The sequence below is a fragment of the Tetrao urogallus genome, assembly GCF_951394365.1.
Source record: "Tetrao urogallus genome assembly, chromosome: 1".
Lineage (NCBI taxonomy): Eukaryota > Metazoa > Chordata > Aves > Galliformes > Phasianidae > Tetrao > Tetrao urogallus.
The window spans coordinates 16,695,863-16,716,014 of NC_136813.1; the positions used below are offsets into that span (position 1 = coordinate 16,695,863).

At 44.0% G+C, this 20,152-nt stretch overlaps 1 protein-coding gene across 1 annotated transcript in view; it reads right to left on the bottom strand.

Moving 5' to 3' along the window:
* Positions 1 to 20,152, bottom strand: part of ARHGAP20 (Rho GTPase activating protein 20) — a gene marked incomplete at both ends in the record, with an annotated part of 67,142 nt that overhangs the window by 30,126 nt on the left and 16,864 nt on the right. Inside the window, one exon of the mRNA XM_079549378.1 lies at positions 2,351 to 2,521. Coding sequence (XP_079405504.1) covers positions 2,351 to 2,521 — 171 coding nt within the window. The remainder of the gene's footprint in view (positions 1 to 2,350; positions 2,522 to 20,152) is intronic.

Here is a 20,152-nt window from a genome sequence, read left to right on the forward strand (position 1 = left end):
AGCAGGAGCTCAGTGCTGGGCAGGACTTTGCTCAGCCAGCTTAGAGGACACCAGCTATTTGTTGCTCTCTTTGGAAAAACGTATGCCCATTTGCCAATCACACAAAGTCTAATTACACATGAGCTCCCTTGTGCATTGACCAGCTACTTCCAACTCAGTTGGCACTGGCAATGTACTGAGCTGCACCTAAGAGGCATCTCTTAGATACGTATAGGCTCCGAGTTGGAAAAAACTGCCTAATGAAAAGAATATTACAAATTTTTAGCATCTGCGCATGGAATAACCCTGAAGTTAAATCAGACTCAGCTGTATCAATTCCACCTAGACATTATCCTGGTGACCTTCTGGCCTGACTCTGCATCCACTATTAGAAAGTAAACAGCAATCCCTAGTTACGGCTGCAGAGCAGTACATACCACTCAGGTTTTCCCTTTAGGAATCAGAAATGGTATTTTGGTGTGTGGTACCTTTAAAAATGCTGATTTTCATATAGTGTTCATTAGTGACAGCTGTGATGCTTTAATTGCTGTCAGGGAAGCTGTAGAGAGAACATCCCAATGAGTTCTTTAAAATGCATGAATATAATTCAAAATACATGAAGTGATATCACTTTACTATTTTTACCACTTCTAGCAAAGATGTGGCTTATTTCTCCCCTTTTCTTTCCACATACAGCACAATTTGTTCTGTTCCAACTCCATCAAACATTGCAGACTCCTCACCACATTAAATCAAGTGCTGTAAGAGCCATTATTACTCCCTAGGGACCATATTTTAGAGTGGTGACACAGAATAGGGCTTTCCAATGCCATTGGGAGCCAGTCAGACCTGCTGGTATGCACAGCCCAGCCTGGGGCTCAGCATGCTGACCATGTGGGAGGCACCCATCTCACCTGGCTTCAGCCTTCCACAGCTCAGGAGCTCACACCTAAGGCAGTGAGGTGATGCCTCTGAAGAGTCCCCTCCCCACTGCTGATGCTCTTTTCTAAAGGAGTGGGTTTGCCACAGGGAGGTGTTGGCTTTCCTCTACTGAGACAAAGGAGCCCAGGTGAGTTGCAAATACATAGCATTTGAAAGCTTAAATTGCGTTGAATCCCAGCCTAAATACAACACAATCACAAACAAATGCAGAAACAATCATATTACTGCAACTGCTGGTAGAACAGTAAGATGCCCTGTAAAAATCTCAGTGTTCACCAAACAACCTTAGCAGAGCGTGTTTGGGTACAGTATTCTCCATGTTGTCACACTACATAAAGTGAAGGAGTTCTTCTGGGGGGTTGTATTTACTGTGTGTTATTCAAACAGACACTGCTCAGATTTCTACTGAAAATGCAGATTTATTCTGGCTTTTCCCAGCAGCCTCTGAAACAACTGCTTAAGTGAAGAGACACATTGCAAAAGCCCAGGATTCACATCGAGATTACCCACCCTGTGAGACTACAAACAGTGCCTAACAGAGAATGAAGCTGCTTCAGGATCCTTTATGGTTATTTCCCCATAACAACAAGCGAAAGCACCCTCTAAAATTGCCTTAAACTACAAATGCTGCATGAAGCTGGCATGCTAGACACAGCTTGTAAATCTGATTTAATTGTGAATGGTAGAGTGCACAATCAGAGCTTAGCAGCAAGCCTGACTGCACAGGAGCTCAGCACAGACCATTGAGCACTGCTTCCTATCCTCATGCTGCTTCTGGCACAGCACTGTGATGCTGCCCGTGACCTCTGTTCTTAGGCAGCTGCTCATCAGCTGCTCAGAATCTTTCTTCTCAGAAAGAGTGGTGAGGCATAGGCTGTCAAGGGAGGTGGTGAAATCACCATCCCTGGAGGTTTTCAAGAGAAGGGTGGATGTCACACTGAGTGACATTGTCTAGAGTGGTCACAGGCATGGGTTGATGGTTGGACTAGATGATCTTAGTGGTCTTTCCAACCTTAAAACTTCTATGATTCTATGATCATTAGAGAGCATCAAAGTAGCTCCCAGGTAAATACGAAAGTCTGTAGCCTCTCTCCAACACAGCAAACACCTAATCCTTAGCAACTTTCAGTTCAAGGCATCCCAAGGGACACACTGAGCAGTGGTGGGTTTATAACACTCAGTTCCCAAGGCAGGGAACATGATATAATGCAAACAGTGTATTCAAGAACATCTGCTGCTGCTCTGTACTGTGGCCTGGATGCTATGGGTTCTAGGGTCTACAAAAGTGACTGCTGAGTTCAGGCACCTAATTCATGTTGACAAAAAAAAGCTGCTTGATGATTTAGGGGAGATTTACTACCGAGAAAGCATGAAGGAATACCTCTACTGAAAAAAAGGGCTACTTTGTAGCAGGGGATGCCATACTCACTTGGACTTGGCAACAACCAGAAGGTCTGTGAAGAGGAAGAGGTGTCGCTCCTGGGTCTGCAGGCCTGTCTTCAGCTGCACGTGGCCATCAAGGAGGAACGTCCTGTTGTGGCACATAAAGGACTGCACAAGGGGACATGCCTCCGGGCTGATGGGGGAGAAGCAGCCTTCCCTGCAAAAGGAAGAAGGAAAGAATAAAGGAACCCAATTCACCCAAACGTCAATGAGTGAGGACTGGGGACTTTTCACAGCTACCACAAAAAGGTCATTTATTTGACCCACTTCTGTAAAAGGTTACAGGGACACTGACGACAATGAGATGTTTGATTACATCTCATGGGACTATCCTTGCTAACTCTTTTACAGCACGAGAACATAGACAGCCTTTAGCAAATGACAATGATTAAAATACAGCCTTCTCCATTTTGTCTATTTATATTACTCTCCCTTTGTTTGAATTCTTAGGGAAAACACTGCACCTTCTGAAGGCTCTCCATACAGAGGTTTCCTAGGAACAGGTTGCAGGGCTTCTCCGGGTACAAGTTTCCACTGGAAAGCCAGAGATGTGACTTCCAGTTCTCCCAGCAGATGACAGAACCAAATCTGTGCTTCCTGCATTATGGTATGCTTTACCTAAGGAAATTCTCGATTAAAGCCAGGACCCATCAGCATTTTTTCTCCAGATCTTGCAGATCTGACTTTTTCAATTACTTGCTTTCTCTAGAGGTCTTTCCAAACGAAACCCTTCCTTTTGGTTGAACAAACAGTTCTGTTTTCATTCAAATACATTCTTCATATATTCTTCAGCAAGGAAAAAATAAAAGAAAAATCAAGCTAAATCTTGGTTGGATCGCCTTGGAAAGAAAAGCCTGAATTGAGCAGCTTTGAGCTTACAGTTTATTCCTATACCCACTGGAATGAAAGACAAACACCTAATGATTTTGTTGAGAGAAGAAACGGACATTACAAAGTGAAAGCCCCAAAACACACAGGAGAGATATGAAAGAAAACAAGAGTGAGCAGAGAAAATCTTTGAAGAAGATTACAAGCCTCCTTACACCTCCCTTACAGCCTGGCTGATTTCCCAGCCTCCTCTCCTCGCTGCCTGTAGCTGGATTACTCAGGAAATTATATAGGAAATCCTGGCAGCAGAGAGAGAAAGGATAAGCTCTCAGATTGGCCTACATTAGCAGGACACACTTTCACTGATCTGTAAGGGGCTGGTGAGCATCTTGGTTTTTCTGCTTTCCCCTTTCTGGTTAGTAGCCTGAATTTATGAAGGCATTCCTCGACTTAATTCACAGTCTCCCTCTTGACTTTAATTACCTGCTCCTTTAGGGAAGAGAGAAAGAAGAAAAACATCTTTCAGATGAATAACGCAAGCCAAAGTTATTTGATTGCTTGTAAGCAGGAGGGTTGCTCATGAGAGCAGAGTTAAAAAACAGAGAGGAACTTTGGTCCAACACACTGGGTGCTGCTGACACACACTGCGGCCCACAACATGCCACTTGCATGAGAATTCACCAATTCAACAGTTCATCGGTGACTGGCAGCTTGATGGTACTTGGCCCAGAGACTTTGACAGAAATCGAGAAGGATGAGCAGTCCAGCTGTGCAGGAATCATGCACGGTCTTCACCTCAAAGGTTAAGTGGAGAAATAGTCACTTATATTTGAATCCAGTAATGACAACAGTCAGAACAAAACCTTTCATGTTCCACTGCTGCAACCAAACAACCACAAACACTCATAAAACCGTACTCAAATTCCTTGCTGGCTCAGCCTCAAATATTTCCATATAGGCAACTCAACTTGGGTCATTTCTGTTTCCACATTTCATTGGCGTGATTTGTCATCCCACGAATTCATCAAATTAAACGAAATCTTTGTCACACAGATAAGCGAAGGAGGGTGTACTAGGTTTACTGATGCCAAGGCTCAAACAATGGAACAAATGGAATTTGGTTTTAGAAAAGGAAAACACAATAATATAAATCACGGAGTCACGGAGTCACGGAGTTGACCAGATCAATCTATGTCCGTGACAGGGGCGACAGGCCTCTGCCCTCCCCCCCCACCCCAGTCCCACAAAAATGGGGAGGAAGGAAGGGAGGAAAAGAGCAGCGGCACCAATCTATGGAGGAAAACTTATTTTACTATAATATTGGAATACAAGATAGCACAATATATACAATTTAATTGAAATTGAGACTAATGAATCAGGCAAGATGAGAGAGAGAGAGAGAGAGAGAGAGAGAGTTCCTGGAACCGAGTCAAACCTGAAAAGGCTTGGAACGGCTAGGAAAGCACCCTCCAGCACCCACTGCCAGGCAGCAAGAGAGCGCCCCCCCCACCCGGAAGGGCCAGATCCCGTGACTTCTGTAACATACAGGGATAGGTACTTGGAATTGGGGCAGTGATACTTTAATGCCCCGTATACTACATGATGTTTTGATGTGGAATACTGAAACCCAGAAACAAAAAACAAAACAAAAACAAAAACAAAAACATAGAACCATGACATTCCACCCCTTATTCTACATCATTACATCATGCTTGAAATTTATACACATATATATACAAACAAACAAAAAATGATTAAAATGCATTACTCACACATGGCTATATATATATACATAGAATTACTGACTGCACTCCCCTGGCATCAAGTTTCCTTGTGGTACACACTGAACATCCCCATTCTTCTGCATCACCCACCAAGTGGATCCTGGTCCCTGGGCAAAAACTGTACCACGGAGAGGTTTGCCCTTTCCAGAAGCTGGAAGAACCCAAACTGCCTTTCCTAACATGTTCTTTACATGTACAACAGGGACTTTATCTCCCTCTACGGTATGTAGGGAACTGGATTGGTTAGGACCATCACGATTGATAGATCCTCTGGTATTGACTAACCAGGTAGCTTCTGCTAAATGCTTCTCCCAGTGTTTAAATGTTCCGCCACCCAATGCTTTTAGCATCGTTTTTAACAATCCATTGTATCGTTCAATTTTACCAGAGGCTGGTGCATGATAGGGAATATGGTAAATCCACTCAATGCCATGATCTTTGGCCCAAGTATTTACAAGAGAATTTTTGAAATGAGTCCCATTATCTGACTCAATTCTTTCTGGGGTGCCATGTCGCCACAGGACTTGTTTCTCGAGACCCAGTATGGTGTTTCGGGCGGTAGCATGGGGTACTGCATATGTTTCAAGCCACCCAGTGGTTGCCTCCACCATAGTAAGCACATAATGCTTACCATTGCGAGATCGTGGCAAGGTGATATAATCAACCTGCCATGCCTCCCCATATTTATACTTTTGCCATCGCCCTTCCTCCCAGAGAGGTTTCATCCTCTTGGCTTGTTTGATGATGGCACATGTTTCACAGTTATGAATAACCTGTGCAATGGCATCCATAGTTAAGTCCACCCCTCGGTCTCTGGCCCATTTGTATGTTGCATCTCTCCCTTGATGACCTGAGGTCTCATGGGCCCACCGAGCCAGAAATAATTCACCCTTGTTCTGCCAGTCCAGGTCTATTTGAGCCACCTCAATTCTGGCAGCTTGGTCTACCTGATGGTTATTTTGCTGTTCTTCAGTAGCCCGACTCTTGGGCACATGAGCATCTACATGGCGCACCTTCACAACCATATTCTTTGTTCGGGCAGCAATGTCTTTCCACAGTTCAGCAGCCCAAATAGGTTTACCCCTTCTTTGCCAGTTATTTTGCTCCCACTGCTGTAACCACCCCCATAAGGCATTTGCTACCATCCATGAGTCAGTGTAGAGATAGAGCATTGGCCACCTCTCCCGTTCAGCGACATCTAAGGCCAGTTGGACTGCCTTTACCTCTGCAAATTGGCTTGATTCTCCTTTCCCTTCAGTGGCCTCTGCAACTTGTCGTGTGGGGCTCCACACAGCAGATTTCCACCTGCGATGCTTCCCCACAATACGACACGATCCATCTGTGAACAAGGCATATTTCTTTTCGTTCTCTGGTAGTTCATTGTATGGTGGGGCCTCTTTAGCACGAGCTATTTCTTCTCCTGGTGGTGTTCCAAACTTTTTACTTTCAGGCCAGTCCATGATGACCTCTAGGATTCCTGGACGGCTGAGGTTCCCCATCCGTGCTCGTTGTGTAATCAGTGCAATCCACTTGCTCCAAGTGGCATCAGTAGCATGATGGGTGGAGGGAACTTTTCCTTTAAACATCCAGTTCAGCACTGGCAGTCGAGGTGCCAGAAGGAGCTGTGTTTCAGTACCGACTACTTCAGAAGCAGCCCGAACCCCCTCATAAGCGGCTAAGATCTCCTTCTCAGTTGGAGTGTAGCCCTCTTCCGACCCCCTGTAGGCTCGACTCCAGAATCCCAGGGGTCGGCCTCGGGTCTCTCCTGAGGCTCTTTGCCACAAACTCCAAGTGGGACCGTTCTCTCCAGCAGCAGTGTAGAGGATGTTCTTTATACCCTGTCCCGTCCGTACTGGCCCTAGGGCCACGGCACGGGCTATCTCCTGTTTAATCTGTTCAAAAGCCTGCTGCTGCTCAGGGCCCCATGTAAACTCATTTCTCATTCGTGTCACATAATAAAGGGGGCTTACAATGAGGCTGTAGTTTGGAACATGCATTCTCCAAAAGCCCACTGCACCCAGAAAAGATTGTGTCTCTCTTTTGCTAGTGGGTGGAGACATAGCAGTGATTTTGTCGATCACATCTGTCGGGATGTGACGACGACCATCTTGCCACTTTATACCTAGGAACTGAATCTCCTGGGCAGGTCCTTTCACTTTGCTTCGCTTAATAGCAAAACCAGCACTCAGAAGAATTTGGATTATTTGCTCTCCTTTCATGAAGACTCCTTCTGCTGTATCGCCCCACACAATGATATCATCAATGTACTGCAGGTGCTCAGGAGCACTGCCCTGTTCCAATACAGTTTGGATCAACCCATGGCAAATGGTCGGGCTGTGTTTCCACCCCTGGGGCAAACGGTTCCAGGTATACTGAATGCCCCTCCATGTGAAAGCAAACTGTGGCTTACATTCTTTGGCCAAAGGAATGGAAAAGAAGGCATTAGCAATGTCAATGGTGGCATACCATTTGGCCGCTTTTGACTCCAGTTCATACTGGAGTTCTAACATGTCCGGCACAGCAGCACTCAGTGGGGGTGTGACTTCATTCAGGCCACGGTAGTCCACCGTCAGCCTCCATTCTCTACTGGCTTTACGCACTGGCCATATGGGGCTGTTAAAAGGCGAGTGAGTTTTGCTGATCACTCCCTGGCTCTCTAGTTGACGAATCAACTTATGAATGGGGAGCAAGGAATCCCTGTTGGTGCGGTACTGCCGCCTGTGCACCGTTTTTGTGGCAATCGGTACCTGTTGCTCTTTTACTCGCAGCAGCCCCACAACAGACGGATCTTCTGACAGGCCAGGCAAAACAGACAGCTGCTTAATGTTGTCTGTGTCCACAGCAGCTATTCCAAAGGCCCATCGATACCCCTTAGGATCCTTGAAATGCCCCCTTCTGAGATAATCAATACCTAGTATACATGGAGCCCCTGGGCCCGTCACAATAGGATGTTTCTGCCAGTCCTTACCAGTGAGGCTTATCTCAGCCTCCAACACAGTCAATTCTTGAGAGCCCCCGGTCACTCCAGAAATATGGATTGATTCTGTCCCTTCATGACTCGAGGGCATCAGAGTGCACTGTGCACCAGTGTCCACCAGGGCCTTATATTTCAGTGGTTCTGATGTGCCAGGCCATCGAATCCACACAGTCCAATATACTCTATTATCCCTTTCCCCCCCCTGACTGAGGGCAGGGCCCCCCTGTTCATTACCTGTGGTAACTGGAGCAACTGCACTGGTGGTTGATCTGCCTTGTAATTCTTTCACCCGTGCTCGCAGTACAGCAGTAGGTTCACGGTGCCACTTCCTCATGTCTTCTCCATGGTCACGTAGGTAATACCATAAGACAATTCGCGGTGTATTATCCCTTACTTGAGCTGGAGAACGTTTGCCTCTAACAGCCGAGATTTTTGATGGTGCACGTGAGAAGGAAGGTTCATCGTCTTTAATTAGGTGGGCTCGCATAAATTTCATCATCTCCTTCACCTCCTTCACATCCTTCGCTAGACTCGTTTGATTATCCTGATCTTCATCAAGCGTTTCTGATACTGCTACAGGTTTGTCACGGTTAATCAGTTGAGATACTTGCTCCGTCATTTTTGATATAGCAGCCACAGCAGCATGAATTGGGGACAGCAATTGTTCGTAGTTTTGGAGCGTAACAATTAATTCATAAACTAAGGGTGTTCTCTGTTGTTCTTGGTATCTGTCACATGCTGATGTTAGTGTAGCGGCATATTTGTCCGGTGCTGTTGTCACGATTTTCTGCCATATCTCAGGCGTCGTCCTCACCTTTTCAGGGTCGCGGTTTTGTTGTGGGTGGTTAGGAACAAAGTTAGGGTCATACAACATTTCCACCACGCCTATTTCCCTCAAATACTGGATACCCTTCTCCACTGTATCCCACTTTTTCATCGCAATCTTCAAGCCATTTTTGAAGGGATACTTTTCCTTCACGGCTATTAACACTCGTTCCCAGAGGGAGGCAGCCTCATCCGAACATCGACTAATTCCTCTGTCAATAGCTGGATCTCTGGCAATGGCACCTAGTTGGCGAGCTTCATTACCATCCAGAGACAAGCTATGGGCCCCACTGTCCCAACAACGAACCAGCCAGGAAACAAGAGTTTCATTCGGGCGCCGTGTAAACTCCTTTCTTGAACCTTGGATTTCAGTCATCTTTAGAGGCCGGCGAGTAGTAATAGAGACTTCCTCTTCATCACTTTCTTCTGCATGTCTCTTAGTTTTCCCTTTTGCCTTTCGCGATGGTGGTGGTTCTGAGGAGGGCCCCTCGCCTGGATCTTCCTCCTCCTCCTCCTCTTCTTCTCTTTTTCGTTCAAGACGCGAAGACACTCGTTTCCATTTCTTGCCCTCCACAGGAGCAACCGGTATTGTTACTGGTGTCTCCTGTGATTGATTAGATTTGACTTGGGGATTTTCCCCTTTGGCTTGAACCTCAGCTCGGAAACTCTCTCTCTCCAGAATGGTATTATATAGGGCACGGTAAGCACAAGCCAAACCCCAAATAAGTTGTACCTCCTTAGATTTATGTAAGCCGCATAGTCCCTGACTCAAATACTGGCTTAGTTTCTCAGGATCCCACAGGTGTTCAAGAGTAAAATCCCATGACACTGAGGGTCCCCATGCTTCTAAGACCTTTCCTAAACCTCTCCATATCCCCTGCCAGTCATCATTCTCTAGTTTTTGAGGAGACTCCTTATTACGAATGCTTAGGAATACATTCAGGAGAATTGATGACACGAACAACAACATGAGTATTAATTCAAGATTCGAAAAACGTTTTACAAACCGAAAAGAAAACCCGGAGACTGGTCTGAACATTGTGTTGTTTGTAAAATTAGCTATTCCATTTGGGATGTAGCTGTTTGTGAAATTAGCCAGTCCTTCTGGGATATAGTTGTTTGTGAAATTAACCATTCCTTCCGGGATGTAAATGTCAAAATTCAAATCATACCACATTGCAAGTAGGTAAAACATAGGTGTCTCCATCAGTGCCATTATGTACCTATATACGGACGCAATTCCAACACACGTAAGTGCAAGATGGATTATTGGCCAGTAGGTTGTGAGTAACACCATTGCTTTAAATCCTTTACACAGCGCCCCCACGATAACGAGTGGGTTCATCAGACGTGCCTGCTAAAAAGGGGTTAATGTATTGAAGCTAACAAGAGCGGGGAAAAAAAAAAAAAAGGCACTACCCAGACTAAGTAGTGCTCAAAGTTTACAAATATCCCAGAACACTGGCAGTACGCCTAATCTTTCAAGGTCAGGTTTTCCAGCACAGAAACTTGAACTACTGATAATGCTCCCTAACGAAGCTCTCTAAGAGCAGAGAGAAAAAAAGATCCGTTCTAACAGCTAAAAAGCAGCTCGTGCCCCACGTTGGGCGCCAAAAATCTGTCACGGAGTTGACCAGATCAATCTATGTCCGTGACAGGGGCGACAGGCCTCTGCCCTCCCCCCCCACCCCAGTCCCACAAAAATGGGGAGGAAGGAAGGGAGGAAAAGAGCAGCGGCACCAATCTATGGAGGAAAACTTATTTTACTATAATATTGGAATACAAGATAGCACAATATATACAATTTAATTGAAATTGAGACTAATGAATCAGGCAAGATGAGAGAGAGAGAGAGAGAGAGAGAGAGAGAGTTCCCGGAACCGAGTCAAACCTGAAAAGGCTTGGAACGGCTAGGAAAGCACCCTCCAGCACCCACTGCCAGGCAGCAAGAGAGCGCCCCCCCCACCCGGAAGGGCCAGATCCCGTGACTTCTGTAACATACAGGGATAGGTACTTGGAATTGGGGCAGTGATACTTTAATGCCCCGTATACTACATGATGTTTTGATGTGGAATACTGAAACCCAGAAACAAAAAACAAAACAAAAACAAAAACAAAAACATAGAACCATGACAGTTATTTTAACGAAATCTGCCCCTAGACTCAGATCTTGAGTTCTTTCCATTCATCTCTATCATCTGAACTCTAAAAAGGACTGACATGTTTTAATGGAGTTTACCCGACCAAAAAAAAAATTTAAAAAAAGGTGAAAATCTCTTCTTTCTTTGAAACAAAGCAGAAGAAAATCAAAGCTATTTATCCAACCAGGCCTTCTAAAGCCCTGCAGCTCAGGAACATGGGGGAAAACCAAAAGCATCCTTTTGATCCTCTCAATTGATGTTCCAGTTTTTTCAACTTTTGAAAGACGTGAATGAAACCCAAGCTTTGTTACACTGAAGAAAATGCAGATAAGCTGTAACCTCAGGCACAGGGATTTACATGAAAGGTAATGTTGAACTTCAGTTTTTAATGGCTCACTGATTTTTCAGGCCATTAAGTGGGTATAATTTGAAAAAAAAAAAAAGCTAAGCACTCATATATGCACTCTTTGAAAATTCATTCAAATAGAATTATGCAAAAATCAGTGCTTATGCCAATGTGATTTATGACATAAAGTATGTCAGTAATCTCAGGCCTTCTCAGAATTCTCTACGTTCTTCTAAATTCATTCTAAGATCAATACTTCTGGGTCCCCACTAAGTAACACCTTTCCAGTCTGTAAAGAAAAAAGCCTTCATCCTCATTTGTTAAGAGGGACTGTGAACTGATTTCTGAAAGACGGGGTTACCCTGCAAAGTCGTGTTCTGCTTCATGTAGAATCCAGGCTCACATTGGCATTTCGATGGCATTCCCTCTGCACCTGTCCAGCAGTTGGGTATTTCTACACAAAGGTACTATTTTGGGGTCTGACATTTTCATGCATGATTTTAACCAAGAAGCAAATTCTGTTATTTGACGATATCTACAGAGGGACTCCCAGGTTACTCGGGAATACATTAAAATCACTCTACTGCCTGAAATCAGTGAAAAGATAATTGAAGACTTTTCTCTTGACATTTTCAGGGCCCTGTTTTTACAACTATTATTTTTCAAATTAATCAAAATAGGTGTTTTGTGCCTTTTTTTTCAAAGCACAGTGATTTATAAGAACACTTCAATTTTGTGGGTGTAGCATATGAAGCTGAAAGCTCTCAATAGTCAGCCAAAAACAAAAAAAATCAGATGATAGAGATGAATGGAAAAAAATACCCCACTGCATCCAGCATGAAAGCAAACACATCCATGCTCACTTCAGCAATGCTGTATTTACCAGAAACCACAAAAAAAAAACCAAGCAATACTCCTTCTTTCCCCACTGGAGCTTCCGTGGGGTTTCTCAGAAAAACAGATATCTGAACAATATGATCCCCAATGTGTTTATTTTAATTCTTAGTGTGGTGGAGTCATCAGCTTAATTGTTTGTTTGTAGTGAAAGCAATGGAAGAAATTATAGATACCCAAAAAGATTTTAATAGCCTATGTTAAGCTGTTATTAAATCCATGATACAAAGGTGATATACACCAATGGGAAACTTCCCCTTGATTCCAGAGGATGACTTCACCCTATCTATCATTTAAGGAAGCAATCTGTCCTCCAAGTTACCTAAGCTGGAATGAGCTATCACAGGTATCTCAGCTACATGACATCCTTTTCACACACTGCTTGTGCTCCATCCTAACCACACACCTTGTTTTCATTATTGTCCTCTGTCAGAACCTTCCTTTGCTGATGACAGCTTCTGCAGCTGCAGAAATCTATTTCCTCTAAGGATACAGTCTCAATGCTCTCTCCATGGCTGATTTCTCTGGAGATAAAACAACACTCTGTTCTTTGATCTCTGAAGCCATAGAATCACAGAATCATGATCGGAAAAGATCACTAAGATCTTACAGTTCAACCATCAACCCATCCCCACAATGCCCACTAACCACGTCCCTCAGTGCCACATCTCCACGGTTCTTGAACACCTCTTGGGACAGTGACTCCCCCATCTCCAGCCTATGCCAGTGCCTCACCACTCCTCCTGAGAAGACATTGCTCCTATTATCCAAATGGAACCTCTTCTGGTGCAACTTAAAGCCATTATGTCTTGTCCTATCATAGTTGCCTGAGAGCAGAGGCTGACCTCCACCTCACCACAACCTCCTTTCTGGCAGCTGTACAGAGTTGTAGACTTGAACAGGGCTCCCCTGGGCCTCCTCTTGTCCAGACTGAGCAACCTTAGAAGTCCTTCAAGGGAGGTAGGTGAGAAATGTGCAATTTCATTAGAGGAGGGACAATGGCAGCTACGCATTGGGCTGGAATGCAAAGCAGTCCAGCCAGGTGAGAGCCTGCCCAGCAGCTACGCCTACATCAGACCTTCCAAATTCCTCCCAAAGTGAACAACCTAGCCTAGGCTCATTTCACAGATAGGTATATTAAATAAAACATTTTACCATGTGCAATATTTGTGCCATTCTGAAGCTCAAGTAAAGATTCAGTTCTTCCCAGTCACCTGGCTCTTCCCAGTTTTATCCTTACATCTGAAGAGCTTGCAGCTCACGGCACAAACTCAACTTTGTTTTAGACACAGGCTGCAGAGCCCATCAGGCAGAGCAGATGCCAGTGCTCACAGCGTTCACAAGACCACAAGATTATTCTGTATATCTCAGGGGCTTGCTTTGGATTGATTTAAAGAATCAGCAAATTATCTTTAGTAAAAACACAGCGCATTAATTTTCAACTTTTGCATTTACATTCTCACCACTGAGTCAGAGCGCTGGATTGGAGCAACCCAGTGAGAGAAGCAGGAGCTCTTCACACCTTCCCAAGGCTGGGGAAAACAGCAGCTATCTGCACAGCCAGAACTGTATACAGCCAGGCCCACATTTCGGATTTTTGCCAAAATAATATATCCGTCAAGGCCAACGTGTGATTTGTGACTAGCAGAGACTTCCCCAAAACAATTCTGACCCAGAAAAATTAATTCCTGTCATTTTCTTAATGGAGCTTATACTCGAGATGAGATACTGATATTTGCACTTTCTTTCCACGTCTCTTTCTTTGACACTTAAGTTCCTAAAACTTCCTATCAGGAGAAAATTCCATGTCAGCTTAATAGATGTTTGCTTCATATTTTTGCTAACGACACTGGCTTTGTTAACAGGAGCTTTGAAGCCAAGATTGTTTACTCTTGAAATCATTTAATGCATAAGGTATATTAACCACATTGTGTGGTTAGGAGGTACTTTGCATCCAATATAACAAACTTACTAAGGTATCAATAACTGGGTCTCTTCAGTCTGGAGAAGGTGCCAGGGGGGCCTTACAGAGACCTTCCAGTACCTGAAGGGGACTTACAGGAAAGCTAGGGAGGGACTTCTTGTAATGGCAAGTAGCATCATGACATGGGGAAATGGCTCTAAACTAGAAGAGGGTAGATTTAGACTAGATATTAGGAATAAATCCTTTACTGCGATGGTGGTGAGACACTGGAACAGGTTGCCGAGAGTCATTGTGATGCCCCCTCCCTGGAAGCACTGAAGGGAAGCTGGATGGGGCTTTTAGCAGTCTTATCAAGTGGGAAGTGACCCTTCCAATAGCAGAGCATTGGAACCAGATGATCTTAAAGGCCTCTTCCAACCCAACCCACTCTATAACTGTTCTTTAACCAATCAAAATAAAACGGCTTCATAGTGCTGTGCAGTCCTGTTTTTTTCTGAGATAAGGTGGGAATAAAACCAAGACCTGTCTTACGTAAGTGAGCACTGATCCGTGTCCCACAGCTGCTTAGAGTGCACTCAAGTGCAGTGTTAACATTTCAAGACTTCAACATTTATCTAATTTCATCATGATAGTTTGGATGTGTCATACTGTATCTCACCAACCTGGCAGTATCATGGTAACCGATTGTCACATTCTATGTGTGAAAAAGAGAAAAGCAAAAAATGCAGAGACAGAAGAGATTTTCTTATACACTGAAACTTAACAGCCATGCTTGGGACCAAATGCAAGACAACAGGAACAGTCCTGCTTATGTTCTTGATGAGCGTAGCCTCTGTCAGGCTCATTAATGCACATGGCTTGAAAAGAGTCCCTGCCATACAAGAAAGGCTGGGGGTGCAACTGGTTTATCACAGGAGATTGTCTGAACTGCATCAGTCAGGGACTGTGTCTTTGAAGAATGGCTGTGGGACAATCAAAGCCCTGTGTGGTTACTTTATTATTTTCTCAAATCCAGCTGCAGACGCAAAGAGGCAGAAACTGGGAAATACGACACATGGTTCTGCATGTTAACACTGCCTAACTGGAGGTGTCCTTGTGACACAGCTCCTGATTTGGCACAAACTCATACCACTTTATGGAACGAAAAAGATGCTGAGGATGAGGATGCCAGCAAGCAGGCCCTGTCCCCAGCAGGATTCTTCATGGCCACACCAAGACCCTTTGGCTTCAGGGCCAAGTGCTCACAGCTCCTCCTTCCATGAACAAAGCTCCATGCAGTCACAACTCACCCACAAGAGCAATCCGCAGGTTCTGAACCCTATTTAGACAGTTAGATTTAATAATAACATTAATAATCCAGTGCACTTTAAGGTGCAAACCACATGCTACCTTTCAGCCACAATCAGTGCATTGGAGAGCCACCCGCATGCCCAGAATCTTCCACATGTCTTCCCACTTCAGCTTCTCATGATTTGGAGTAAGCTTTTCATCTAAGTTTATGCAGCACTTTATTATAATAAATGGTAATTATACCTGGAGGGGGAAAGTAAGCACAAAAAGTATCAGCCTGGAGGGTAGGAGTGCTTTCCAGCTTTCCAGGAAGGTGGTAGGTAAGAGCTGACAGAAAATCAGAATGCTGTTTAATCTCAAGCTGACTATTTATAGAAGGGACTTGGAGAGGTAAGTATAAAAACTTTCTTAATCACACAGGCTGCAAACCCATTTCTGAAAACCTGCTGTCAACCTCATCCCTGTTCTGCTAAGGGCTTATTTTTCTGAGGATGCAGGGCAGGTTTGCTTGCTGACATCTATGGTAAAGCATACAGAGTTGAAGCAGCACTGTGAAAACAGTACAGCATTCCAGAAATAGCAAGTCTATTTTCTGCAAGCACTCTATTAAAGTTCTCGTAGGCCATTGCCATCACGTACAGTAGCTTTTGTACAGTGAAGCTAGTGAGATCTACTCAGATTTTTAAAGAGCATTAGTTATTATTTCTAAGTACTAAAATGTCTGCTTGCATTTGCATAAATGTGCAACTAGTTGCAACTTCTTTACTGCTTTTCTGCTTCTAAAATTCAGTGGGCATATTATAATTCAAAATACACTGTTCACAATGTTCCAACCGAAATTATTCTAGAATTCTGAAAGTTGTTCCCTAAGTATCTGAAATCATGTTTGCATGACGTTAAAATCTGCTTTAAAATAATAAAAACTATTACAATGAATCAGCATGGTTTACATTGGTTGTTGGAGGTGCCAAAGTGTGTAAGTGTACTTTTCTACTGTAGACTTGCAGTAAAATATCAAATAGCTTTAGGGTAAGAAGCATCATTAAAAAAATCCTCCACGTTTCAGAATGGAAGCTTGGCAGCTTATCAGAACACAAACAGCACTTAAGTAATTTCTGCATAGCCAAAAGGACAATATTCTCTGTAGAGCAAACGTATTACAGTGTGGTGGCTGGAGACAGGAAACACACTTGTGGTTTGGTTTACTTCCAAGATTTTTAAAAATTATTTTATTTTAACAAACAGCTGCAAGGTGTTTACTCTGAACATTTAGCATAAGGGCAACATTCTCTACTGGTAAAAAGTAGCACCACACGTTTCAGTCATATTTTGCCTATTTGCACCTGAAAAGAATTTAGTGCAAGTTAAGTAAAACCCTAGTGAAAAGCTCTTGCTGTGTGGGTGTCCTCCAGTCCTTGCCATATAGCCCAACTGGAGACCACCAAGTCTAAGGGATGTTGGTCCAACTCCTCTTACAAGGGGAAGAAGTGTAAAGGAGGACATATCCATGTGCAGAAGTCAGTGAAATCTGTTTTGGTCTTGGGAAGAACTGATCCTTTGTTCCGCAGTGCACTCTCACTGCTTTGGAGTGTCTCACAGCCTACAAGAAGTCTGGAGGAGTTCTTGCCTCCTCCACACTGGCTCCTTTGTACCCATTCTACTGTCATAGAGGAGAGCATTTTGGAGTTCCAGCTTCAGCCTTGTCTCCCTAGATGGGTTCAGCATTATTTTAGTAGCCTGAAAGGATGATGATTATGCCCTACCATAACATTTTGTAAAATAGCAATCACAACTGGGACATTTAATCAACGTAATCCCAATTGGGACATCTAAGAGCTTAGTTCAACTCAGCTGATCGGGAGTTACATCAAGGTTGAAATTAACCCTTACTCCAAATGGGGGTTTCAAATACCTTCTGGCAAAACGTATTACAAGAGTTCAGTGTAGGTCATGCATTAGCCAGGAATTCTAGGCTACCAAAAATAGCCAGGACATGCTGCAGAGCTCAGCAGAAACAAGCCCTGTCAAGCTGAGGTGTACATATGACAAGCTTGGTGTGAGCATCTTTAGAAATCCCTTCTGGCCCATCATTTGTGGCTGTCAGTGAGCCCACATGTAAGCATCTGCCTGCAGCTACGCCACTATCTGCATCTACCTGTTACATAGGCTGTAAATGGGCAATAACAAGACTATTGTGGGACTGTGTCCTTTTAACAGGGAAATACAGCAGTTTCTAGGTGACTGCCTGAAGGTTTATTGCCTGCCAGACACCTCACATAGTTATCAGGTAGTATCAGAAGGGTTGTTCTTGATCTTTGAAAGCCCTGTTGCATCTGATTTTGCCATTCCTCAAGAAGTGGTTCAGCAAGGCTCTTCCCCTCAGATCCTGACACATATGAAGAGTACGCAGTTGCGCAGCAACAAGTTTTAAGAGAAGCATTCAAAACAGTGCAAGACTTCAAAACATGTGGCCAGGCAAAGCAGAGATAGAATCCACCAGAAGCTGTTCTCTGAATGCCCTTTTCAGGAGAAACTTGCTGATGGTAAACAAAGTAATCATACACAAAACAACCTAGAAACAGCTCAAGAATTGCCTTTACAAGATAAGGCCTCCTCAGAAGTATCCTTTGGGACCACTTTCCTATGAGGAACAGCCAATACAAGTGCCTGTGTCAGAAGGGACTATCACTTCACTGCACCTGTCCCGGCTCTAATCTGGCTTTGGTTTGCTTCAAGGGCTTTAATTCATGTTTTGATACTAGTACTGCAGCACAGGAATTATCCTATTACAGCAAAGAGATTATTTGATATGCCTGCTGCTGCCAGCCCTTGCATATGTGTGACCCAGATTCCTATGGACAGCCAGCAGCCACATCAGGGGCAGCCACACATACCTGTTTACCCCTTACAACTACCTGCCTGCATGTGCAAGAGGGTTTTGGTGGGTTAGTCAGAGGATTCTACTTCACTGGCGGCCTGTGATGGGGGAAGAAGATATTAGAGGGCACTCCAAATCCCCACACCTGATGGTAATAAGTAATTACATAAATGGGAAGCATGCAACCACTCTGAGCTATGGATATGAAAGGCTGAGCCTGGATGTGTCAGTGAGCCATATGCAAAAACAAAATCCCGGGAACAGACATAGTAGTTGCATCACTCTTTTGGGAAGTGGAAGATGAGGTGTCTGAGGAAGGAGAGAACTGAGCCTGGGCAATTCATTTCCAGTGAAGGTGCACAGGCTTCATGGCCAGCAGCTTCACAAAGAGTAGAGGTGACCAGTGAGGGACCTGACCAGTAAACAGGCTAGAAACATCCCTTGCCTTTGTCCAGACAGGTTAAGTGGGGTCAGCAGAATGATGGTTGCAGTGCCCCAGGGGACAGCGTTCAGTTCTTTGGCATTGACCTGTTCAGTGCCATCAGCAGCCAGGCAAAAGCACAACTCTATATATATGGAGAGCTTTCCTATTAGCTGGTTAATGCCTAAAGACCAGAGGCACTTGGGAGATCAGGCAGCCACTGAGGACTTTCAAGTCATGGCTTTAAATTCAGGTACCTAAATGATTCCCATTCCTTGCTCCTGAGAGCATTATCTTTCACTGGATCTAGCCTATGATATTCAAGCACTTAAGACACAAGCACAGAAGAAATCCAAAGATAGATTGTTATTCTCACAGTGTGATCAAAAACTCCCCCCAGCAGTTCTGTATTCCATGAGAAAGCAATTGGAAGTGGAGAAGCGATGCTCTATCAGCCAGGAGGAGAGTTCAATGCATATTTAATGCTGGTCCTTGTCAGAGGTGAGAACACCAGAGGCTGCAGATCACCCTGCACATCATTAGAGGCTTTCTGCTCATTTACACAAGATAAACGGCCACAAAGAAGTCTGAGCAAGTCAGTCCTGTGATTTCCTCAGGTATGCTGCTGCCCAAACTGCTTGGCCAGACTGTAGTTTGGCAGAGATTTCATTGTCTAAAACCAGGGATACACAATGGCTGGACAAGGGCTGCATTTTGCCAGATCTCAAGGCTTAATCCCAAAAGTCCCCAAGTCGGCTGAATCCAAAAGCAGACGTGGGCAGAGAGACATCTGGATGAGCACTCATCCTACTGAGCGGTGCCCTTCGCCTCCTTCGTCTTCAGATTGTCACAACTCCATCCAAAGGGGAATCGGCTTAAAGCACGGGTGTTAAACTATTAGTCATTTATTGTAAAATTAATCCTTCATTTAAACTCCAATCCTTCCAAAACCCCTCTTCCAAGCCTGCAGTCTTTTTACCTTTACTCCCGTTCTTTTAATAAAAAAGCAGCAGATCTCTGAGAGCCCCAGCTCATTTCAATCTCCAGATGTACAAACATCGTTATAAGCCACTTTGTATGTAATAAATGAAGACCTGATGTGTTTTATCAAAAACAAACATATGCACACATACACACACATGCTCACACAAAACAAAACAGAAAAAACAGCGGGGCTACAGGAATGCCAGTCTCGGAGCTAAAAGGCCATTTGAGGCCTCAGAAAGTTCACTTTGTTCCTTGTTAACAGTTAATAAAATTTTATCCCCAGCTATTACTACATAAAAATAACTTATGCATTCAAGTATGTGGTTTAAAGAAACAACACTCCAGTGTAATAATTAGCTTAAATCATGGATGAATCAGAAATACTATAAAAATGACAAATAGTACATTCACAGAATCACAGAATAATAGAATCACCAAGGTTGAAAATGACCTCCAAGATTATCCAGTCCAACTATCCACCTATCACCAATAT